Genomic DNA, 26,202 nt, shown 5'->3' on the forward strand with positions numbered 1-26,202 from the left:
GCTACTACAGTTCAATTTTTAGCAATAGCAAGAAAGAATGCTCTAATCACTACGAGTTCAAAGAGTACGCCTACTCATCGACATCGGCATCCATACTCTGCAAATCATTGTGAAACGCCTGGCACTCAGTGGCAAGAAGTATCATCATTCAGAGCACAAGTGCATACTCGTTCCATAACAAGGTGCAATAAAGGTGAAAACCAATTCTGTCATAAGTTACTAACATCGAGTGATCCATTCACGCAGGTGTCGAACTTGCCTTGCCAGCAACAGTTTGTAAAGTTAGTAGGGCATCTTTGTTGATGGATGTATAAGAACTTTGATGAAGACTTGTTTACCTTTCGCATCTGTCTTCTGTCAGTAAGTCAGCTTCGTAAAGGATAGGGTACAGATAAATTGTTCCTTAACTGCAGTGGAAGAATAATTAGTTGAGAATTGTGAAGAGATTTTTTGTTAGAGCATATCGTATTTCAGAATAACAGTGCCCTCCAATATGCTGCTGACACTAACAGATGACCACAAAAAGCATTTAAGTTTGTTGATTGCTCAAACTCCTCAAGGTACGCCCTCATATTTCATACAGAAAAGCATACTCATTTCGTAACAGGTACTTGGCCGCGTGACATCGGCTGAAGTAATGTTACACTCTGCCTACTGAATCCGGTGTGCAGTAGCGTAGGATGCATCAGAAGTATTGTATGGTATACAACCTCAAACTGGAGTTGAAAACATTTATGCACCTTTCTAACAGACTGTTGATAACAGATGATTACCTTGCAGCTCGTAGAGAAATATAATTGAAAAGTTGTGTATTGATACATTTGTAACCACGTTAATTTTGAGTAGATACTTGGTGTGTTGTAACTATAAAAGTGCAAGAAAGCCTCATTATATGACGCTGCCATTACCTTAAGCACAATTTATATTTCCACCGAATATATATATAAAATTTATGGAAGGATTTTCCAAACAGCAAACTTTGTCTCATCTATTGGAACCATACCAGCTTCAGAACATCTATCCAGAGTATTAGATGCACATATTTTAAACTGTCGTATAAACTACACAATATATGTTGTCATGACCTCTGTAGTTCGTAGGGGGCTAGAGTGGGATATATCCAGCACCACAATTTGAACAGTACCAACCAAAGTTTATTATTTGAACGACATGTTAGGGCGTATACATTGTATGCTTGTAAAGATAAAATTGAAAAAATGTGGTAAGGAATGTTATGACACAACGTAAATAATTTCGAAGTAAAAGAGACCATGACAAGGGAAGATGCAGATATAATTTTTACAATTGACAAACATATTACTTTGACTAATATCCTTTTTTTATCTCTTAAGTGTGATACATTTGACTGTCAGCTGTTTACAAAGTTTTACTAAAATTTTTACATTGAGAACTGATAGTAAAATCATTTAAAGAATGAATAGTCTAGTTTCATGTGTGTAATAGCAGAATGTTGGTACACCAGTACTGAATGTGCCGAAGACACTAGTCTACCATTTAGGATTGTGGATGAACTCAAAATCAGGTCATGTAGGATGTTTCCTCCAGTGTGGTCGCAGCCATTTTCATTGCCAACAATTTCATCTGAGATATAGCACTTTCATTAGAAAGAATAGTATCAATGAGATGTTATACTCCATCTCTTCTGTCGCTTCTGAAAGACAGTGAAATTTATTAAGCATAAAAACATTCAAAACCTGTTGTCCTCTGTTTAGCTGTTTGATTTTGATTGATGTTTCTCACTTTATATTGAAACTAACTTGATGAGGTTTTAACCATAAGTTTGTTGAACATGGCACCTTGTTACAGACTTTGATCTTAGTTACTATCTTTTTCTCTTTATCAGAGTGCTGTGTTTCAAGATGTCTAGGCTGGAGCTCAAATATTTTCATTCTTCAATGGTAAGAAGATTCTGAAAATAATTGATTTGAGAGAGAGAGAGAGAGAGTGCCTGTACCTGTACAGGTCATGCTGTTTCCATATAGTACATGCTGGTGGTTTGAGTCCACACAGCTGATGGTATCCCTGGTATATTACATTTGGTTTAGATCAAGCATACTTGGCAGGCAAGAAATCAGCATGCACTCACTGTCATGCTCATGAGACCGCTGTAGTGTGATTCCATCCTTGTGACATGGGTGACATGGCAGTTATCCTGCTGGAAGCTGCAATCTCTGTTGGAGAAGATATATATCCACAATGCAACTGGCTGGCATTCAATTTTGTGATGGGCAGTGGTTATAATGTTTTGTCTCGTTAATGTAAACCAGGATGTGTCGATCTCGAGACATGATCCTTAATCCAAATCCCATGCATATATAGGTCCAAAGAGAGAGTGATTATGTTTCTAATGACATACATCACTCTTCATGAATTCCACTTACCTTGAATTACAAGCAGTGGCAGTCAGAATGTGTGCTGCTACCACATGATCTTGTAGACATAAAGGTTCATGGAGACCTCTATAGACAAGTCCTCTTCATTTCTGCTGTGTGTTGGAGATAGTTAGTGTGCATAACATTCTGTAAGTTCTGTGACACCTGCTGCCAGGGTTGTCACATAAAGTCTTATACTCAAATACATTTTTGTAATGAATAGTGAACATATGAAAACTGGCTGTTTGTGTCTACCTGTTCTCCTAACATGCATCTATCCCTATTCCTTCATTCCTCCAATCCAAAACTATTAGCATTTACTCAAATATGATTTGTTAATTGATAAGTCCATGATCAACAACTCTTTTTTTTTTTTTTTCTGCACTGATATATATTAGCCCATATATCGAAGGATCCAGGCAACACACACACACACACACACACACACACACACAGATCTTGATGGAATTTTATGGCAAGTGTCAGGGAGTTGTTGTAGACTTAGTCGAACAACATCCCTAAATGTAATGTGTTACAGATATTTGTTGCACTGAGATTGGAACTTTCTCCCACTTGCATTTAGTGTTTCTATATATCTTAAAGCCTCTACACACATGGTTGAGTATCAATCCACTTTGAAATCAATGCATATACGTCAGAAATAACAATTGCTTTCCCATACATGCAGACTTCATTCATTTGTACTCAGCTGAATTGTTGGTGACATCATGCAATTTTTGTTTAATCACTCTAGAGGCATAACTCAGCATTGCAATAGGGTTGGTATCAGCTGTCTATTTTTCCTTCTGGTAGCCTATTCTTGGGGATACTGATCGGTGGGAAGTTGCAAATTATTGCATTCAAGTGACCAATTCCCTTAAATGGTTTCAGCTTACTGGAAAAACAGTATGTATAAGGACTTTCGGATTGATGTTTAACAGGCATGTAGGACACCTCAATTACTGGGCTGTGTCAGAACACTGAGAGACAGTATACAGGACATAGTGGATCTCATCACTGGTGATTCACCAATCTTTCCAACATCCATCCCAAGATCATTGTCAGCTGAATGGACAACCTGTCCTATAATGGAACGCAAAATGCCACTTGACCAAGAGGGACAGCTATGCAGCCCTGCAGACATTTGAATGCAACTCACCAGCAGAAAGTGTAATAGCCTCTAACATGGAAGGAACAAAATACCACTATATATTAAGAAAAGGCAAGTAAATATCTTGGTATGAATGGTATCTTGGTATACACATGTAGAACTATTTGAAGATGACAGATATTTGCCACTGACTAGTTGACTCAATGAATGTCTCACTAAAAATTAAAAGGTTTGGGATCCAGTCGGTGTTCAGTTCTAGGATGTTTCCTGTCACTTATTGCTTCCTTCACCTCCAACAATCACTTGTTAATGTGAAAAAATTCCTGGTTGCACATTGGTTTGGGGTCCCTCTGTAACTGGCTGGTCAGTCAGTCCAAAGCTCAGAGGAAGGTAAGGGCATACCACCTGCAATGCCTATTTAAATAGATCAACTTTAAAAGTTGTGGACAGTGTTATTTCAATGTTCAACAGGCATGTGTTGCTGTTACCCTGCTCTGAATTTGCCTACAGAGCCTGGAGAACCATTGCTCTGAATATATCAGCACTTCCATTTCGTAAGACAAGATCCAAAAGTACTAACATTGCAATAGGCACTAGCATCTGATGTGATTCATTGTCCAGTTTTGATATGACTATCAGAAATGACCAAGCGTTTTTGATTCTGTAAGAGTTTCTCTTGGAGCTGAGTATATCAGAACTCGAGACAATAAGGCAAGATTGGAATAATGTATCTACGTGTCTTGTACAGAAAGTGTGATTCCTAAACATTCACACACTGGATGATCATCTCATGACATGAGGAAGCTGTAAGCCAATAGGCAATGTTCTATCCTTACCCTTCTAAGTGTCACTATTTTCCAGTGTTGTGTGTTAAAGACTGAACATGGCTGGATGGTTTTTTTGACTGTTAGAAGCCTATTTGCTGCTTAACACTCTGGTGGGCGTGCCTTCTGATTTCACGCGAGTGGGCATGCCGCGGCATTTCCACCATAATTTTGTCTTCACTTTGTTCTCAGTTTTAGGCAAACCAAAGGGAAAAAACTGAAATAAAACAGCATATCATTGCATTAATTATTTATTTCAGATAAAAGTAAAAGAAAAAAATCAGTCAACTCTATTAATGTAGGTTACATAAATAAACATCTTCAGCCAGAACAAATTTCCATCTGCTGGTCTTTAGTACCACAAGAGAAACACACAACGTTCTGACGAGAATGCTTCTTGCAGACATTACTTCCACAATTGTCACATGATGTCTTCATCATGACGTTTTTATGTCGTCCCCATACGTGACATATTCCAGGTTTGTCATGAAATGGGCCTCCTTTTCTGAATTTTTCAAGGAATATTTGTATATCTTTCGGAAGATTCGTTAGTTTCACTCTTTGTCCTAGATGATAGGTTTTCTAGAAAAAGCCGTCGTCTGTTTTTATTATCTGGGTGGTTGTGGCTAAAGATGACATTCAAATTTATTCCTGCAATATCAGGATGTTGATAGAATAATGCCAGCGGCCATCTCTTGGTTATTCTGCTTGGTGTATGACACACACATCTGATCCACAGTATCCACTCCTCCCATGGTTCTGTTATAGACCAAATTTATTGCTGATTTCCCACTTTTGATTTTTTTTTTTTTTTTAAGTGACAGTTGAAGATAAACAGAAATCATACTGAAAGCCACTGAGTGCTGATTTGCTTTCCCTTGTGGTTACTAGCCTGAAATTCAGGTGGAATTTCCTTCTTAGTTTTTTTAAATATTTATTTCAAAGTTCCGATGGTGGTCAACTTTATCTTGTAGATTCTGAGCTAGACTATAACTGGTGTAATAGTTATAAGTCGTAACATTCCTGTTCATGCCCTCTGTGGGAGTTACCAGTCTTTTGACAATATCTGCAGATTTATTTGACAATATCTGCAGATTTATTTGATTTTAGATGTGGCCAAGCGAACTGTTTACCACTTTGAAATTCAGGCTATAACATGTTTTTGTGTCACTAAGGGCATATATTTTGATACCATACTTTGCAGGCTTATATGGAACATACTGTACAAACCCACTATGGTCTTTAAAAGCCTCCAGCATTTCATCAGTTGTCACAAATTCACTGACCTTATAGTGAGCAATACAGTTATTTACAAATTCTTGGTGAAACTCACTAAGAGGAGCCAGTTTATCTGTAGACCTTCATTCAATTCTTGTTTCTATATTGTCAAACCTAATTGCTCTAAGAAGAAAAAGGAAATGTTTATAACTGAAAAGTGGTCATAAGATAGTCATACCAGTACCATCAGATGCCAACAGTTGGCATGATGTCCTTTCTTTTTGCCAGCCAAAAAAAGTGCAGTGAAAAGAGCATGAATTTCTTCTGCTGAAGTGTCTTTGCAGTGACGAGCTCTAGAATAGTCGGTATCATTACTTTTTTTCTCAATCCATCTGTTGGTATGAGCTACGATGTCTTCTATCATGTTTTTAGTGATAAAAAGATAAAATGCATCTAAAGATGTAAGTGCATTTCTGGCAGTCCCTTTCGGGCTGAGCAAATTTCTGATATGTTTTTAGCACTTGTTTTCCCTGCAGGTAGGGGCTGACTAATCCAAACTGTTTCACCATCTTTTCCAATATAAAATGTATAGTTACCTTCCGTAACATCATGTGCTACTGTTTCCTGACTGTCATCTTCATCCTAAGACTGTTCTGATCCACTACTGTGGTTGTTTCCTTTTCCCCATCAAAACCGAGCGAGGTGGTGCAGTGGTTAGACACTGGACTCGCATTCGGGAGGACGACGGTTCAACCCCGCGTCCGGCCATCCTGATTTAGGTTTTCCGTGATTTCCCTAAATCGCTCCAGGCAAATGCCGGGATGGTTCCTTTCAAAGGGCACGGCCGACTTCCTTCCCCGTCCTTCCCTAATCCGATGAGACCGATGACCTCGCTGTCTGGTCTCCTTCCCCTGAAAACCACCACCACCACCCCATCAAAATTGTATTCAGATTCATCACACGTCAACTCATCTTCTGAAATTTCCACTAGAATTCATAGGTTCTCTTCAGGATCCTTTACAATATCACTTTGCCTGGAAATAAATATAATGTGCCCACAAAACAACAAGTTAACACTCTAAACAAGAATAAATGATGAAAATGTGTGTAACAAATTGTAAGCATGTAATGTTGAACAAATACTTACATGACTAGGCGCGTTGCGGCAATCGCACCACAGAGGCAGAACTGAAGTTAACATTGCTGTTGCAACAGAACAATGGCCATGTCTGATTTCAAACGAGGTTCCACACTCCATCTATGATGAAGATTGCATACTAGATTCCATGGAAACCAACAACTAGCACCAGCTAGTGGACACTCAGAAAACTAAAATTTGCGGTGTGTATGCCACGGTGCACACACTGGAGCGTTAAACCATTTGCTTTACCATAGACACATGGTCCTTGTAGTCAGCAACAAGATGACAATGTGCGATTAAGGATGGTTCCCACATTACGGTGTTCGGACGAAACTGTTTTTGCTTTGGAAGCCGATTAACTTTTCTGCATTCAATTCATCCAGGTACTGCAGAATGCCATCCTTGCATTGGTTTTGTACCTATTATAAGGTATCTTGAATCATTTTCTACTGGCTACATTTCAATTATTTTTTTTCTCTTCACATCCATTCCAATGTCTTAAGGAGTGAATATACATCTATGTAATGATTTGTTAGTCACTCAGAAAAATGGTATCTGAGGACACTGTGAAGGAAACCAGCAGAGCATTAAAGGGTATTCCTCTGGCTAGACCTAGCACTGGTACATAGCAATAAAATCTTGAAATCCCCCAGGGCAACAGGTTATTCCAACCTTGACTTATTAAGTTTTGACACACTCAACTCCAAGAGAGATTCTTACAGCACATGTCTGGAAATACCCCAAAAATGGATGACAAATGTTAAACATGAGACAGTGGCAGGTGACATGGCTTACCCATAGCTCACTGCACTTGAAGCGACTGGGCTTGTCGATCCTACTGTCACTGGTAGGGGGCATTGTTACACATTGCTCTGCTTGGCTACTCTGTTTTTGAACACCTTTTGTAAATGAGATCTGCTGTAAACATAGAAGTTGCAGAAATATTGTCCTCACTGTAACCAAACAAAATCTTTTCTGATTTTGTGTTTCTTTCCTTTTGTCCCTTCTTTTATTATACAGGGTTTATTTAATAAAGAATATGCAGATCATTTACTGCTAGTGATTCAAATTGGAGGCTTATATTTATTTATTTGTGATGCAGTATGGTAGATTGTTCTTGTACTGCTCTGTGCAGTGAACCAGTGGAGACCATGAGGCTGTTAAATACAATAATAAATCATACCTAAATGTAGACACAAGGATATCTAATAAAATGAAAATAATAATAATAATAATAATAATAATAATAATAATAATAATAATACTGCCTACCAGATGCAAGACTAAAAACCATGACACGAAATGCTAAAGTCACACACATAAGCTTGAGCCACACTGAGGTAAATACTTGACTTGGGTTGGGATGATTGTGTGACAGACCAACAGGCTCCACCATTGCAAGTGCAGTAGCAAGTCATAAAGTGACGTCACACGTTCAATGTTTGACATCCACTTTTGAGGTATTTCCTGACATTTGCTGCCTCATGTATCTTTATTAAATTATTTGTCTGAGCATTATCTACATTGCTTTGGGGAGTTTTAAACATTAATAGGAACAATTTTCATCATTCACTCTTTGCTGTGGACATCCAAATGACTGTGTAATTTTTGGAATGCCCTCAACTTGAAGCAGTATGAGGACGGACAGAATGAGTGGTGGCATTGGTTTGTTGGCTCTTCTTGCACAGTTGTGACCCTCCTAGCTGTCTCTGACAGATGTTCTTCACTGTTAAGCTGATTAAATGCACATGTTTATATTCAGCAAGGATGGCGATGGAGCACGTTGTTGAATGCTATGTAGTCATCATATGTAATGTGATATGACAGGTTATTTGAAATTATTTGATAGTATTGTAAATAGCCTTTCCTGTCGTTTGCTTTTGTATGGAGTATAGCTATGTATGGAAGTGAAACATGGATGATAAATAGTTTAGACAAAAAGAGAATAGAATCTTTTGAAATGTGGTGCTACAGAAGAATGCTGAAGATTAGGTGGGTATATCACATAACTAATGAGGAGGTATTGAATAGAATTGGGGAGAAGGGAAATTTGTGGCACAACTTGACTAGAAGACGGGATCGGTTGGTAGGACATATTCTGAGGCATCAAGGGACCACCAATTTAGTATTGGAGGGCAGAGTGGAGGGTAAAAGTCTTAGAGGGAGACCAAGAGATGAATACACTAAACAGATTCAGAAGGATGTAGGTTACAGTGGGTACGGGGAGATGAAGCAGCTTGCACAGGATAGAGTAGCATGGAGAGCTGCATCAAACCAGTCTCTGGACTGAAGACCACAACAACAACAACAACAACATCTTTTGCCTCACCTTTTATATTGTTGATGGTTCTCTTGTAAAACAACATGCTGAAATTTCTAATGTATTGGAAGGAGGTGAACCAAAAATTCAAGGGGGTGGTATAGATCTAATATATAGTTTCATTGTCTGATAGCTCCTCACATTGTTGTAGTCTTAATGGACCACTCAGTAATCAGATTTCTTATCTTGTGCAGAACACCTGGTTAAGGGTTTCAGATAGTTTAAAGTATTGTTTATGATTGACTGCCATAAAACATTCTGATGTCCAAAGTTTTCTACACATGTTCTATCCAATTTTCATATTCCATGTTTTTCATAAATAATTTACGGTGAATGCCAGTGTGGTTCCTTTTTTGAAGGGAAGCAAAAAATGTGGATGCTAAAATCATATTCTGGGCATCACGCTTCTGGCTGATGTCATACAGGACCAATATACTAATTACATTCACATCACCTGACTTCTAGCAAGTGTGTGTGTGTGTGTGTGTGTGTGTGTGTGTGTGTGTGTGTACCACTCACATAAATGTATTGAAATTTTATGTTTTACAGTTCTGCAAGACTTCTGCAAGCTGGCACTGGACTTCCTACGTAAAGGTGCAAACATGAAGTTGTACCATACTGCTGCAAGTTAGTATTTTATAAGTAACTTGTTATCTAATTTTTATGAAAGATATAGCAAATTTGTTTTAAAATATTTGATTATTTCAGATAAACTTGGGGTTCAGCCCGAAGCAATACGAAATGTTGTTGAGGGACTTGTCAACCTGCTTGTAGAAAGCAGTAAACATGAGGTACTTCCTGCTTTGCACATGTCTGAAGAGTAGTCATAAGAAAAAATTTGTAGACATATTTGGAATAAGGGAAAGTTTTAAGTAGCACAGTTATTCATTTGAGAAATAATTGACAGTATATTCAACTTTATTTGTATATTTCACAGTAACAGAAGAGTTACAGAAGTAGTAGTGAGACAATAGTAATGGAGTAATAAGCAATAAGTACTATATGTAGATAACTGTTTGCCTGTCATATTTTAGCTTCATGTGATTGTTAAACTGGATCCTCCAATAAAGCCATAGCTGTAGTCATCTATTCTTGGTTCAGTTAAAACACAAGCAGCATCGTACATACTTAACTAAAAATGTCACCAAGCAAGTAGCAACTATAGAATTCATCCCTATACATAGTGTGGCCAAGTATGATGATTTAAGGTAATTTAAAAACTTCGTAACTTTTAAAATACACTCAGTTGAATAATGCCCAACGTTTACCATTATCTTGTGTGGCAGTACACAGTGATAAATTCAGATAATTATGTAAAATCTTAACCAGAAAAAGATTTTATCTTCGAATTGTAATTGTAGCTTTATACCATATTTACAATTTTATAAATAGTCATGATGGCTCTCTTTTAATCCAAAAGTCTAGGGTTTGTTTTCTATATCCACACTCTTTATTGACAATTACTAAATGCACAAAAATTACATCAGCTAATTACTGCATGCCGAATAATGACAAAGTTAGAGAAACATTAACATAACTAATAACTGTCTGAGTACTGACTGCACACTGGCACGGAGCTGGTCTGACTTGAGAACATTTGCATATGGTGGAGAAGGTGCAAGAGGGCGAGGCCCTGCTGTCAGTGGCCCAGCACGTTCATATTTTCTGGCCGGGACACTGTGTGTGGGTGACGGTGGCACATTTGCTTCATCTGGCTGCTGCTGTTGTCGTGTTAAAATGCTGCAGTTGTGGATTGTACGGGGGCACCGTCGCATCCCTCCTCTCTTCCGCAGAGCTGGCTCCACAGCTATCAGTGCACAGAAAAGGAGGACCACTCTAGCCAGACTGCTGCTGGTGGAAGATTGGCACAGACAAGGAAGCCACCCGATCCACCCAGGTGTCCCGACAACAATGATAGTGTTGATGGCGGCAGTGCAGTGGCAACTGCAGAGTGACAGTGCTGGCTTCCATTGGCTAATCAGCATCTGCAGAGGCACCACCCTTGCGGGGACTGGCTGTCTGCTGTCTCCAGCCCATCGAGGTGTGCAGTCGGCTGTATTCCAGACAATGGTGCACTTGCCTCGGTGATGGCCCCTCGCATGGGGCCTCTGTGGACCGTGCAGTGGCAAGAGACAGAAGCTGCGATGACTGGGTAACATCGGCCCAGAGGCTCTGATGAATAGGGGGCAGTGGGAGGGTGTTGTTCCTGCAGGAGGTCCCTCTGACGGTGCCTGCTGTGACTGAGGGTGGAGTTAATTATGACAGTAGGAGAGAGGTGACCTGCTGCTAACTGAAGTGAATGTTTGCCAGCTGTGCATCTCGAAAACCGTAGACAGTGCCCGTATTGGCCACTGACTGAAAGTGCATGCCCAGGCTGGATTGCCCATAGCATATCAAGAAGGGTGCAGCTATGCCACAGGCCATGACGCAGGATGGAACAGGTGTAGCAGCATCTGCTGGGCTGTGGTCTTTTATCGTGGTGGTATTGTTGATGTTTAGGAACAGACACAATGCCATATCAGCAGGCGAGTCCATCAAGCACTTTGCCAATTGCACCCCAAATGTATGCACCACGTGTTCCACATCATCATTCGATTGGGGTAAAGTGGTGTGGATGTGAGGTAATACTGCTCCAGATGCAGAAATCACTGAACAGTGCAGATGCAAATTGTGGGCCAGTCAACGCGGACTGGGTCCCACAGGTGATCAGGAGTGGGACACGGAGCAAAAGTTTATGTGGTGGCTGCCTGATGCTTGGCACACTGTTTGTGCACACAGACAAGCTTCTCAATTGGTGAATCAGCTCCAGGCCAGTAGAGAAAATGCTTCACTAGCATTTTAAAATGGGTTATGCCACAATGACCACAGTGGAGAAGTGCAAGAATATGCTATCATAGGACTGGCAGGATAACAGTGTAGACCTTGTCTGAATGTGTGATAAGGAGATGTGTTCAATCAACCATCGCCAGCTGATTACGAAGAAGGAAAAAGTTGCGGAGCAAACCTGATTCCTTAGTGAATAACCATTCGGGCCAATCTTTAGAGACACAATGGGAGACCTGACAGGGCACTGCATCTTGTTGAGTGGCTTTCTCTGTGCACTTTACTGTGAGTGGGAGCCTATCCAATGCCTGGTGCACATGGTCATTGATTTGGAAGCACCTAATTTTCATTTTGTCAAATTCAGAGTCAGGGTCAATGTGTAAGCGTGACAGCGCATCTACATTGGCATGATGAACAGTGAGATGACGATGACTCTTGCACTGATACACACTCAGAAATAAAGCCCACTGCTGCAGTCTTTGTGTGGTCCTGTCGAGAACCAGAGAAAGGGGGCAGATAAGTGCCACAGGCAGTTTATGGTTGTTGATGAGATGGAATTCATTTCCACTAAGGAAAATGTTGAACTTGCAGACTGCGTAGACAGTCACCAGTGCTTCATTTTCTATTTGAAAATAATTTGTTTGAGTAGCTGTCCACATCTTTGAGGCATATGCCAGAGGTTGTTCACATACATCATCTTCCCTATGAGACAAAGCCACTCCAAGTCCATAGTGGGACGTGTCTGTGGCAAGAACCAACTCTTTACTTGGTGCAAAGGTACCAAGAAACGGGGAAGGCAGTAGAAGCAACTTGATAGGGCGAATGCATTGGCACAGTCCACCAACCAGGCAAAAGGAACACCTTTCTCCCATAAGTTGTTTAAGGGGTGAATGACATCCACTGTATTGGAGATAAATTTTGAATAGTAACTGACTTTTCCCAAAAATGCTTAGAATTGTTTCAAGTTTTGTGACGCAGGAGTGTTGGCAATAGCCTTTAGATGATCATATGTAAGATGGACACTGTTCTTCAAAAGATGACAACACACATATTCTACTTCTGCCTGAAAACACTCTGACTGCAGGTTGCACTTAAGGCCTGCCTCTTGCAGTTTAGTGAAGATACTCCAAAGGTTGTCAAGATGTTCCTGCCTTGGGAACCCTGTGACTAAAATGCCATCTAGACAGTTTGCACAACAGGGGATGTTGCATGTTAACTATTCTAAGAATCGCTGAAAAATAGTCAGGGCACTTGCTATGCCAAAAGGCAAGCTCGTGTAATGATGTAACCCGAATGGGGTGTTGGGGAGCGGAATCCAGGGGAAACTGTAGGTACGCCTCCACCAAATCAATTTTTGAAAAAAGCATTCACCACTTGCCAGTTTCATGAGGCTTTTTTTGGTGTGAAGAATCAGATAAGAATCCAATATCGACTGAGTGTTAATGGTGGACTTCAGATCTCCACACAAACTGGAAGTTTGTGAATGACAACTAATGGTGTAGGTCATTGGCTAGAGGTGACTGGTTCAATGATACCAAGACCCTGCAGTCTATTAAGTTCCTCCTAGACTGACAATCTCAGTGTGAAGGGGAGAGGCTGAACAAGACAAAATATAGGTCTGGCTGCCTGTTTGAGGGTGAAGTGTGCCACTCCCAAACCTAGCGAAAACAGTGGACCAAACTCACGGCAGAGGATAATAACATCTACTATTTAGAGATTTGATAAAAGACTAGCAATGAAAATAGAACAATCAACTGGACAGAAAGCTAAAATTATGCAATAATTTATGCCATGTTCTTCAGACAACAAAATCTTTTTTCCAATTTTCAAGCTTCTAGGCCCTGGTTGTTCCTTGTAGCTAGATTCAGATTTGACCGCAGCCATTTTTATAAACAGTTGCACAAACTGAACATTGTGGAGTTTCCTTTCTGTTCATACAGTTGACACAGTCAGGCTCTTCTATGGGTGTTGTGTCATACGACTAGTGTCTGTGATCCTATTAACAATCATACAGCCACGTGCAGAGAGTGGTTGTCGTCCATGGCTGCTTGCTGCACGGCCTCAGGTGATCACAGGTACACATAAACATGCAGGATTATTTTCCTTCATGTCTCCAACAGTTGCCTTGGCTCCTTATGATGCGACCCTTGCCACAGGTGGGACTGACAGAGCTGACATTAACACTACATTGATGGCCCCAGTCACTTGCCTCCAAGTACTATTCCCTGTATCCATCCATGCCCTGGCCATGTCACCACTCGACCAATCTATAGCTGACTTTCTGTGGTCCCTTAATACGGAGCTCCCTTTGCCAAGTGTTCCAGTCACTGTGATATCAATACTGGTTGCAGCTCGCGGCACCTCCAGTGAGTGTCCACTGCTTAAGGTTGAGAAGCGTATCGCAGGCCACATGTGAAAGCACTGGTCCCTCGCCGAGTGCCTCCTCGGCACGTTTTATGGGATACTGCCTCTGTCATCATCTCCAGGCTCTCCACCTTGTGGGATTTCATTCTACCACTGATTGTGGCTAGTTACAACCAATAGTAGAGCATCACAGTATGCAGTGATGGACTCTAAGCCAGCACCCAGTTATGCACCTAATCACTATTGTTGTGTTGTTCAGCAACTTAATAAAGTTGTATGTTCTGGGCTGCCTGGGCTCATATGTAGCAACATCTCATTTCGTCTGTCACAAACACAAAAATGGGTGTCCCAAACTGTTGTGTACATAGATCCGCGTAGTCAGTGCGTACACAACTTTCCCACCAGAGCGCGCCCCGCTAAGCACAACAGCGCAGGCGCAGCGCTCGTCCATCTCCGCACTACAAGATGGCACTGCCTAAGAGACGGACCAAATTCTGCTTCCGCCGATCCGCGTATTAATATGTAACGCAGCCAATGAGATTGCTGCTAACGTAGATCCTTTTCTCCTCGCGGTTCACACTCACGCAGTGATACCTGAATGCGCGAGGTATTATAACGAGTGTACAGACCTCCAATTAGTCAATCTGCATTAGTCTGTACCAGTGTATAGTCTCTCTCTCTCTCTCTCTCTCTCTCTCTCTCTCTCTCTCTCTCTCTCTCTCTGTGTGTGTGTGTGTGTGTGTGTGTGTGTGTGTGTGTGTGAGAGAGAGAGAGAGAGAGAGAGAGAGAGAGAGAGAGAGAGAGAGAGAGATACATCATTGGGTAAGTTTCAAAGAATTTTGTGTCTGAATACACCACTCCTTTTTGTGCCACATTAAGGCTGAGTGATGGATGGTGAAAATCTTTTTACTTCTATTATTATATTCATGAATGTCTTTAAGCTGTGGTTGACTGGTGACAACAAACTTGTAAGATAGTAAATGCACTGTGGTATTGTGTAGCGGTTGTCAGAATGGCTAGTTGTTTAGAGAGATTTCTTCTAAACTACCATTATTACCCACTTCTGTGCAACAAACTCTTCTTCCTTGTTGTTGAGGTACCTCTCAGTATGATGATCCCATAACACATTAGTGAATGGAAATAGGAAAAGTCAGTAATTTTATTTGTAAAATTGGTTGAAAATACAAGTTTGCTAGAATTGTGACAAGGTTAACGTGGGCCATCCAAAGACTGTGTTAGCTAATTTCCTATATGTTTTGACTGATACTTCATTTTCATCATCACTGTTGTTTGTGGTAGATGACAGCATCATGCATTTGAAGGCAGTTTTCTTCCTTGTTGTTAAGGTATCCCTCAATATGATGATCCCATAATACATTGTTGTTGTTGTGGTCTTCAGTCCTGAGACTGGTTTGATGCAGCTCTCCATGCTACTCTATCATGTGCAAGCTTCTTCATCTCCCAGTACCTACTGCAACCGACATCCTTCTGAATCTGCTTAGTGTATTCATCTCTTTGTCTCTCCCTACGATTTTTACCCTCCACGCTGCCCTCCAATGCTAAATGTGTGATCCCTTGATGCCTCAAAACATGTCCTACCAACGGATCCCTTCTTCTAGTCAAGTTGTGCCACAAACTTCTCTTCTCCCCAATCCTATTCAATACCTCCTCATTAGTTACGTTATCTACCCACCTTATCTCCAGCATTCTTCTGTAGCACCACATTTCGAAAGCTTCTATTCTCTTCTTGTCCAAACTATTTATCGTCCATGTTTCACTTCCATACATGGCTACACTCCATACAAATACTTTCAGAAAATACTTCCTGACATTTAAATCTATACTCGATGTTAACAAATTTCTCTTCTTGAGAAACGCTTTCCTTGCCATTGCCAGTCTACATTTTATATCCTCTCTACTTCGACCATCATCAGTTATTTTACTCCCTAAATAGCAAATCTCCTTTACTACTTTTAGTGTCTCATTTCCTAATCTAATTCCCTCAGCATCACCCGACTTAATTTGACTACATTCCATTATCCTCGTTTTGCTTTTGTTGATGTTCATCTTATATCCTCCTTTCAAGACACTGTCCATTCCGTTCAACTGCTCTTCCAAGTCCTTTGCTGTCTCTGACAGAATTACAATGTCATTGGCAAACCTCAAAGTTTTTACTTCTTCTCCATGAATTTTAATACCTACTCTGAATTTTTCTTTTGTTTCCTTTACTGCTTGCTCAATATACAGGTTGAATAACATCGGGGAGAGGCTAAAACCCTGTCTCACTCCTTTCCCAACCACTCCTTCACTTTCATGCCCCTCGACTCTTATAACTGCCATCTGGTTTCTGTACAAATTGTAAATAGCCTTTCACTCCCTGTATTTTACCCCTGCCACATTCAGAATTTGAAAGAGAGTATTCCAGTTAACATTGTCAAAAGCTTTCTCTAAGTCTACAAATGCTAGAAACGTAGGTTTGCCTTTTCTTAATCTTTCTTCTAAGATAAGTCGTAAGGTCAGTATTGCCTCACGTGTTCCAACATTTCTACGGGGTCCAAACTGATCTTCCCCGAGGTCAGCTTCTACTAGTTTTTCCATTCGTCTGTAAAGAATTCGCGTTAGTATTTTGCAGCTGTGACTTATTAAACTGATAGTTCGGTAATTTTCACATCTGTCAACACCTGCTTTCTTTGGGATTGGAATTATTATATTCTTCTTGAAGTCTAGGGGTATTTCGCCTGTCTCATACATCGTGCTCACCAGATGGTAGAGTTTTGTCATGACTGGCTCTCCCGAGGCCATCAGTAGTTCTAATGGAATGTTGTCTACTCCCGGGGCCTTGTTTCAACTCAGGTCTTTCAGTGCTCTGTCAAACTCTTCACGCAGTATCTTATCTCCCATTTTGTCTTCATCTACATTCTCTTCCATTTCCATAATATTGTCCTCAAGTACATCGCCCTTGTATAGGGTAAACCCTCTATATACTCCTTCCACCTTTCTGCCTTCCCTTCTTTGCATAGAACTGGGTTGCCATCTGAGCTCTTGATATTCATACAAGTGGTTCTCTTCTCTCCGAAGGTCTCTTTAATTTTCCTGTAGGCAGTATCTATCTTACCCCTAGTGAGACAAGCCTCTACATCCTTACATTTGTCCTCTAGCCATCCCTGCTTAGCCATTTTGCACTTCCTGTCGATATCATTTTTGAGACGTTTGTATTCCTTTTTGCCTTCTTCATTTACTGCATTTTTATATTTTGTCCTTTCATCAATTAAATTCAATATTTCTTCTGTTACCCAAGGATTTCTATTAGCCCTCGTCTTTTTACCTACTTGATCGTCTGTTGCCTTCACTACTTCATCCCTCAGAGCTACCCATTCTTCTTCTACTGTATTTCTTTCCCCCATTCCTGTCAATTGTTTCCTTATGCTCTCCCTGAAACTCTCTACAACCTCTGGTTCTTTCAGTTTATCCAGGTCCCATCTACTTAAATTCCCACCTTTTTGCAGTTTCTTCAGTTTCAATCTGCAGTTCATAACCAATAGATTGTGGTCAGAATCCATATCTGCCTCAGGAAATGTCTTACAGTTTAAAACCTAAATCTGTGTCTTACCATTATATAATCTATCTGATACCTTTTAGTATCTCCAGGATTCTTCCAGCTATACAACCTTCTTTTATGATTCTTGAACCAAGTGTTAGCTATGATCAAGTTATGCTCTGTGCAAAATTCTACTAGGCGGCTTTCTCTTTCATTCCTTCCCCCCAATCCATATTCACCTACTATGTTTCCTTCTCTCCCTTTTCCTACTGACGAATTCCAGTCACCCATGACTATTAAATTTTCGTCTCCCTTCACTACCTGAATAATTTTTTTTATCTCGTCATACATTTCATCTATTTCTTCATCATTTGCAGAGCTAGTTGGCATATAAACTTGTACTACTGTAGTAGGCATGGGCTTTGTGTCTATCTTGGCCACAATAATGCGTTCACTATGCCGTTTGTAGTAAATAACCCACACTCCTATTTTTTTATTCATTATTAAAACTACTCCTGCATTACCCCTATTTGATTTTGTATTTATAACCCTGTAGTCACCTGACCAAAAGTCTTGTTCCTCCTGCCACCGAACTTCACTAATTCCCACTATATCTAACTTTAACCTATCCATTTCCCTTTTTAAACTTTCTAACCTACCTGCCCGATTATATGAACTTTGTTGCAACCATTGAGCAGTATTCCATGTGGCCATCAGACTTCTTGTTACCTTTCATTTTAATTAAAAGTATATCTAAAGCTAATGTTCTCTGTCTCAGAGCCTTTCTCTCATACTGAGTCCTCTGTACTGATACTGTTACTGTTGTTGTTGTTGTTGTTGTTGTTGTTGGTGGTGGTGGTGGTCTTCAGTCCGCAGACTGATTTGAGATCAGTTCTCCATGCTACACTGTGCTGTTAGCCTCTTCACCTCCACATAACTACTACAACCTACATCAATTTGGAGCTGCTTACTGCATTATAGCCTTGCCCTCTCCCTTTCTGTACAATTTTTATATCCCACACTTCCTTCCATGCCACAGAATGTGTCTTATTAATCAGTTCCTTGTTTAGTCAAGACGTCCTATAAATTTCTTCCCGCCCCCCCCCCCCCCCCCCCCATTTAATTTAGTATCTCATTTATTATTCAATCCATCTTATCTTCAGTATTATTCTGTAGCACCACATTTCAAAAACTTCTATTCTTTTCTTGCCTGAACTGCTTATCATCAGTGTTTCACTTTTGCACAACGCTACACTCCAGGCAAACACCAAGGAACATCAGGTGAAGTAACAGTAAATCTTATTGCACCTTTGAGGTAGTGCACCTCGAGTTACTCTGACTTGGCTATGCTGCATTTCACCATTAGGTGCCTGGCAGAGGATTCATCAAAACACTTTTACTATTCCTCTGCCATTCCATTCTCTAAAACTTTCTTGAAAAAGCCTTGATGCATCAAAAACACCTTTGTTTTCATGATTGACACCCCCACTCGCACATCATATCCCTGACACACTCTCCCATATTTTGTGATAGTACAAAACAACCTTAAATTCTTTGAACTTTTTCAATGTGTTCCATCAATCCTATCTGGTAAGGATACCATACCGCACAGCAGAATTCTAGCAGAGGGCAGACAAGCATAATGTAAGCAGTCTCTTCAGTAGACCTGTTGCATCTTCTAACTGTTCTGCCAATAAAAGTCAGTTTTTGATTTGCTTTCCCTAAAACATTATCTGTGTGATTGTTCAGATTTCAGGAACATTGCATCATAATTCTGAACAACACAGGCACTATAATATCATATTAATCCACCGACACCAGGCAGGCAACTTCCATTTAAATTTGGCTCCTTTGTATGGGAATGTACATAATGAATGTACGAGTGCATTTTGTAGACACATGGAAGTTTGGTTCTGGCCATGGGACATGCTCGGACAGCGTAGTGGTAAGGCAGCAGCATGCAATTAGAGGGAAATTTGGGTTGAGTCTCAGTCCGGCACAAATTTTCATTGTCGTCATTCCGTTACACAGCTGATGGTTGTTCGTATTTGCGACTATGACTACATTTCATGTACTTCTCCCTGTGTTAACCTGCAGACAGATTTGATAGCATACTCTGACTCAGTTCTGTCCTACGCCATAATCTTCTGATGTGTTGGAGTCAAATTGAAAAAGGTATTTATGCTTGGGTGAATTCAGGAATTCACTAACACAATGTGTATTGCATCTCCCATGTCATCTTCACCTTCTTCTCCGTCTCTTCCTCTTCCTCTTACATAATCTTCATCTTCTTCTCCCTCTCTTCCTCTCACATCGTCTTCTAGTTTGTTTCCCTTATAAACACTCTATATATTCATTCCATTTTTCAGCCTTCTCTTCCTTGCTTAATCCTGCATTGGCATTTGAGCTCTTGATATCGTACAGTTGCCTCTCTTTTGTCCAAAGGCCTCTTTGATTTTCTGACACCATCTATCTTTCCCATAGGTATGCATGCTTCTACAGCCTTGCATTTGTCTTCTAGCCATTCCTGCTTTACCATTTTCTGCTTTCTGTCTATCTCATTTTTAGATGTTTGTATTCCCTTTTGCCTGCTTCCTTTGCTGCATGTTTATAATTTCCCCATTCATCAGTTAAATTTAGTATCTCGTTTCATCCAAAGATTTCTACTAGACCTTGTCTTTTTACTTATGATCTCTGCTGCCTTTCCTATTTCACCTCTTAAAGCTCTCCATTTGCCTTCTATTGTCTTCCTTTTCTTTGTTTCAGTCCAGCGCTGCCTAATGCTCTTTCTGAAACTCCCAACAAGCTCTGGTTCCATTGATTTATTAAAGTCATATCTCCTTAATTTCCTACACCTTTTTGCAATGACTTCATTTTCGCTCTGCAGTTCATAACCAATACATCTTAGAGTCCACATCAGCCCCTGGAAGTGTATGCATACATAACCTCCTTTCATTATTCTTAAGGCAAGTGTTAGCAATGGCTAAATTACAATGTGTGTAAAATTCTTCAAGGATCTTCCACCCCCCCCCCCCCCCCCCCCCCCGCAGCCCAATGTTCTCTTCCTTCGTTCTCTTTCTTTTCACATTATTGAATTCCAGTGATCCATCACAATTAAATTTTCTTCTCCCTTAACTACCTGAATAATTTCGTTTATCTCATTTTACATTATTTCAGTCTCATCAGTTTGTTGACATTGTAGCTTGTACTACGGTGGTGGTTGTTGTCTTCATGCCTGTCTGTGATAAGTCACCACGCTGTTCAAAATAGTTTAGCCACATTGCTGTTTTCTTTTTTATTGCGGCTCTTGCGTTATCACTATTTGATTTTGTAGTTATAACCTTACACTCATCTGATCAGAAGTCCTGTTGTACTTGCCACTGAACTTCACTAATACCCATGGTAACAAACTTCATGCTATCCATTCCTGTTTTAATTTCATTAACCTGCCTAACATTTCACACCCTGACTCACAGAATGTCAGTGATCCTGATGGGGAGACCATTTTGCCTCTGGAATATTTTACCTAAGATTATGTGATTGTCATTAAGCCATACAGTAGAGCTGTGTACCCCTGGAGGGGAAAAAAAAGGGCTGTAGCTTCCTCTTGCTTTCAGCCATCTGCAATACCAGCACAGCAAGGCTGTGTTGGGTGGTAATGTTACAAGGCCATATCAGTCAGTTACCCAGAATGTTGCTCCTGAAACTGCTGAAAAGGCTGCTGCCGTGCTTCAGAAACCACTGGTTATTATGGTTGCTCCACAGTACCCCTCCATTGTGGCTGTCTGTATCACTGAGGCACGTAAACCATCCCACATTAGTAGGGACCATTGTTCATGGGTAATCTACACACTGCTTCCATAATTATCATGTTTCATCTTGCTCTTTCCTTTATCATCATGTAAGGATCCAGGCCATTAGCCTGATGTGGACCAGTGCGAGATGCTCCTACTCACATTTTCTAACTTCCCCCTTATTGTTCCTTAATCTACTTCTTAGTCTCCTCTTACCTTTTGGTCTCCTTGTGTCTTCTGTGTACATCCCATCCAACATATCTGACACAACTACTCACTCTAATTGGGTCACTGTTTTGAGAAAGAGTATTGGGTGTGGAGGGATGGATATATGTAACACTATTACAGGCTTAGGTTCTGCAAGCCCAGCCCTATACTTTCCTGCAAACATATTGACTTTTGAAACAACGTAAATCAAAATTTGTCTAATCCTATGTTTGTTTTGCAGCTTACTGCAGCTGACTTTAAGGACACTCTAGTAACACTGGGGTTTACTGACCAGCATCAAGAAGTGCTGTGTTCATTTTATGAAGGAGTGAAGTCTGAGATCAGAGATGTTCTCTCTAATATGACAGTTAGTCTTCCACATTATAAAAATCTTGAATGGAGGTTTGAAGCTCAAGTAAGCCAGTTTTTCTTTTTATGTGTGTGTTAATGGTATTGCTAAGCATACTAGCTTTTGGATGTATTGATAGATAATGTAGTGTAATAAATTACACACTGTTATTTTGAAATTGTGCAGTGCATTTGACTGACACATTCAAAATGTATTTTGTGAGTGCCTAAGATCATCTTTAAAAGATCTATTGTTGGAGGGCCAACCTGATCTATGACCATTCATCCATCACCATAGATGAAAATGTTGGAGCTTGAACTAGTGCAAGCACAGTTCACTCAGTAGTGTGTGTGTGTGTGTGTCCAAGATGTGCTCTATGTAACTGAGGCAACAAAGGCAGTCATCTGCAAAGTGTGATCCACAAACCATTCTGTAACAGCCCTGCAGTGATGGAGCCATACATTGCATTGTCTTGCATGAGATGAAAGTCACCGTAGAATAGAATAGGTGAATGAGCAGATATATATGAGTGACAGTATGTTCCTTTATTGTTAGGCAGTGATAAATGATGGCAGATATATCAGAGAGCTGAAACTTTCTGCCAGATCAAAACTGTGTGCTGGACCAGGACTCAAACCTGGAACTTTCCTAAAACTGTCAGCTGCACTTTACATTGTTTGGAGACTATTCAGTTCACATTATGACTCAGGGGATTACACTGTGGCTGTAGTGGTTTTACCCAGGTTGAGGTATTCACAATACACCTTTGATTTGGTGACATGTGAAAATCCCAGTTTCTGGGATAGTGCCCCTATCCTGAGGAATTCACAACCTGGACATTATTAAATGAACTGATATTGCATTCTGACACTTATACTGCACTAGGCCAGGGCTTCACAACCAATGTGCTCTGCAAGCAGTTGGCAACCACTGGCCATTGAGCACCAGTCACTGCAACCACTCTTATCACAGGGAAGGGTGGGGAACCATGTGGCGACCTGAATGGGAACAATGCATTTAATGATGCAATTCCACATATTTCTGAGGCTAATTTATTTTGCAACCAGTAGCATGTAAGTCACAGTAAATGAGATTTCACTGCTATATAGAAAACAAAAAACTTAAAAAGTACAGCTACCTCTTAATTTTATTATTGCTCATTTCAGTTAATCAGATATTACAAATGTAATGATTTTTAACCAAGTCTTGCACTCTCGGTCCTCTCTGTGCATCCTTTCATGTGCATTACAGGTGCAGTGTGCAATTCAGGTGATCATCTGATATTTTATTGTTCTTCATTCATGAAAACAGTTGCCCAGGTATAGATTGAACCATACATTGATAATTTGACTGCAGCCATGTTGTGCACATTAGGAACTAGATTCTGAGGCATTTTCTTTGTCCAGCTAATTCATCCAAAGTGACAGTTTCATTTTTAATGCACAAGCATCAAAAATGAAACTGTAACTTTGGACAAATTGCTCAAAGAAATGAGTTATCAGTAGATCCTTGCCCTCAAATAAAGTGCTGAAGTTGTTCAAAATGGCTGATTATTTTGACAAGGAATGTAAGATCACTTTTCCATGAGTACTTTTTTGAGTTTAGAAATACACCCATTACTCATTTCGAGAAAAATAGCACTTTGATCCAAAAGATAAAAAAAATCAGTTTAGCAATTGGCCCCAAATAAGGTCTGCACCTCATTGCAATAAGGAAGAATTTTGTACTGGTTGTTGATATTTTCAAAAAAGTTCTTGAATTACATTTTTGAAAGTGACATTCTTTGCACATAAATTCCTCAGGTGAAGCTTGCAATGAACGCCTGTGATTTCATTGGGTACTGGAAGGTTTTCCATTTAGTCATTCACTTGCACTACGAATCCCCTCCGTTATTTCACAAGATGGCTGCACTCTGTCTGTGCATACAGAAAACAATAGATCGCATGAGTTTTCATATTCTACATTGTTACTAAGCCCAGAAGCTCTTACATGACCTGTTGTTCACTGTTTACATGTTTGATAGGTAGCTAGCTAGGCTGTGTCCTTAATGTCTGTACTTTCTTCAATTACTACAGAATACACAAAAAAACTCTTTACAAAGATTTGCAAGCTGACTGCCATATCCTGTATGCAATGCATAAGTGCCATGTTTGGTAGTAGCACCATCCAAAATGGTTCTTCTGAACTGGTCATAAATGTTCAGCTGCAACTACTAACCAGTTTTTTTATTAAATCACTGTCAGTGAAAAGTTGCAAGAACTCTGCTAAAAGTATTGCAGTTGTGTAACTCTCCTGACCAGCAGGCTCACTTCATTTTTCTGTCTTTATGCTCCTCTTCAGAGAGCTTACTTTCAAGTTTTAAGACTGCTTGTACACTCTTGGGTCCTTCACATGTTCCAGTTCCATATGCTTTGATGTGACAAGACATGTAACATGTAAAGTTGTTGTAAATTGAATTTCTGAAAAGTATCCCGTGTCCCCCCCCCCCGCCCCCGTCCACAATGAACCATGGACCTTGCCGTTGGTGGGGAGGCTTACGTGCCTCAATGATACAGATAGCCGTACTGTAGGTACAACCACAACGGAGGGGTATCTGTTGAGAGGCCAGACAAACGTGTGGTTCCTGAAGAGGGGCAGCAGCCTTTTCAGTAGTTGCAGGGGCTACAGTCTGGATGATTGACTGATCTGGCCTTGTAACACTAACCAAAACGGCCTTGCTGTTGTGGTACTGCGAACGGCTGAAAGCAAGGGGAAACTGCAGCTGTAATTTTTCCCGAGGGGATGCAGCTTTACTGTATGATTAAATGATGATGGTGTCCTCTTGGTTAAAATATTCCGGAGGTAAAATAATCCCCCATTCGGATCTCCGGGCAGGGACTACTCAAGAGGACGTCGTTATCAGGAGAAAGAAAACTGGCGTTCTACGGATCGGAGCGTGGAATGTCAGATCCCTTAATCGGGCAGGTAGGTTAGAAAATTTAAAAAGGGAAATGGATAGGTTAAAGCTAGATACAGTGAGAGTTAGTGAAGTTCGGTGGCAGGAGGAACAAGACTTTTGGTCAGGTGAATACAGGGTTATAAATACAAAATCAAATAGGGGTAATGCAGGAGTAGGTTTAATAATGAATAAAAAAATAGGAGTGCGGGTAAGCTACTACAAACAGCATAGTGAATGCATTATTGTGGCCAAGATAGACATGAAGCCCATGCCTACTACAGTAGTACAAGTTTATATGCCAACTAGCTCTGCAGATGATGAAGAAATTGATGAAATATTTGATGATATAAAAAACTTATTCAGGTAGTGAAGGGAGACGAAAATTTAATAGTCATGGGTGACTGGAATTCGACGGTAGGAAAAGGAAGAGAAGGAAACATAGTAGGTGAATATGGATTGGGGCTAAGAAATGAAAGAGGAAGCCGCCTGGTAGAATTTTGCACAGAGCATAACTTAATCATAGCTAACACTTGGTTCGAGAATCATGAAAGAAGGTTGTATACATGGAAGAACCATGGAGATACTGAAAGGTTTCAGATAGATTATATAATGGTAAGACAGAGATTCAGGAACCAGATTTTAAATTGCAAGACATTGCCAGGGGCAGATGTGGACTCTGACCACAATCTATTGGTTATGAACTGTAGATTAAAACTGAAGAAACTGCAAAAAGGTGGGAATTTAAGTAGATGGGACCTGGATATACTGAAAGAACCAGAGGTTGTAGAGAGTTTCAGGGAGAGCATAAGGGAACAATTGACAGGAATGGGGGAAAGAAATACAGTAGAAGAAGAATGGGTAGCTTTTAGCAATGAAATAGTGAAGGCAGCAGAGGATCAAGTAGGTAAATAGACGAGGGCTAGTAGTAATCCTTGGGTAACAGAAGAGATACTGAATTTAAATGATGAAAGGAGAAAATACAAAAATGCAAGTGAAGCAGGCAAAAAGGAATACAACTGTCTCAAAAATGAGATCGACAGGAAGTGCAAAATGGTTAAGCAGGAATGGCTAGAGGACAGATGTAAGGATGTAGAGGCTTATCTCACTAGGGGGTAAGATAGATACAGGAAAATTAAAGAGATCTTTGGAGAAAAGAGAACCACTTGCATGAATATCAAGAGC

General features: G+C 40.3%; 1 protein-coding gene across 4 annotated transcripts in view; it reads left to right on the forward strand.

The window, feature by feature from the left end:
• The first annotated feature begins 297 nt into the window (after positions 1-297).
• Positions 298-26,202, forward strand: part of LOC124777767 (COMM domain-containing protein 2) — a 36,621-nt gene continuing 10,716 nt past the window's right edge. Inside the window, exons 1-5 of one of the 4 annotated variants that reach the window (XM_047253271.1) lie at positions 309-560; positions 3,335-3,615; positions 9,557-9,634; positions 9,716-9,798; positions 21,975-22,148. In XM_047253271.1, coding sequence (XP_047109227.1) covers positions 3,579-3,615; positions 9,557-9,634; positions 9,716-9,798; positions 21,975-22,148 — 372 coding nt within the window. In that variant the 5' untranslated portion in view covers positions 309-560; positions 3,335-3,578. Of the gene's footprint in view, positions 561-3,333; positions 3,616-9,556; positions 9,635-9,715; positions 9,799-21,974; positions 22,149-26,202 lie in introns of those variants that run through there. The other 3 variants (XM_047253273.1, XM_047253270.1, XM_047253272.1) reach the window with 3 other exon arrangements.

The sequence above is a fragment of the Schistocerca piceifrons genome, chromosome 2 (assembly GCF_021461385.2).
Source record: "Schistocerca piceifrons isolate TAMUIC-IGC-003096 chromosome 2, iqSchPice1.1, whole genome shotgun sequence".
NCBI lineage: Eukaryota > Metazoa > Arthropoda > Insecta > Orthoptera > Acrididae > Schistocerca > Schistocerca piceifrons.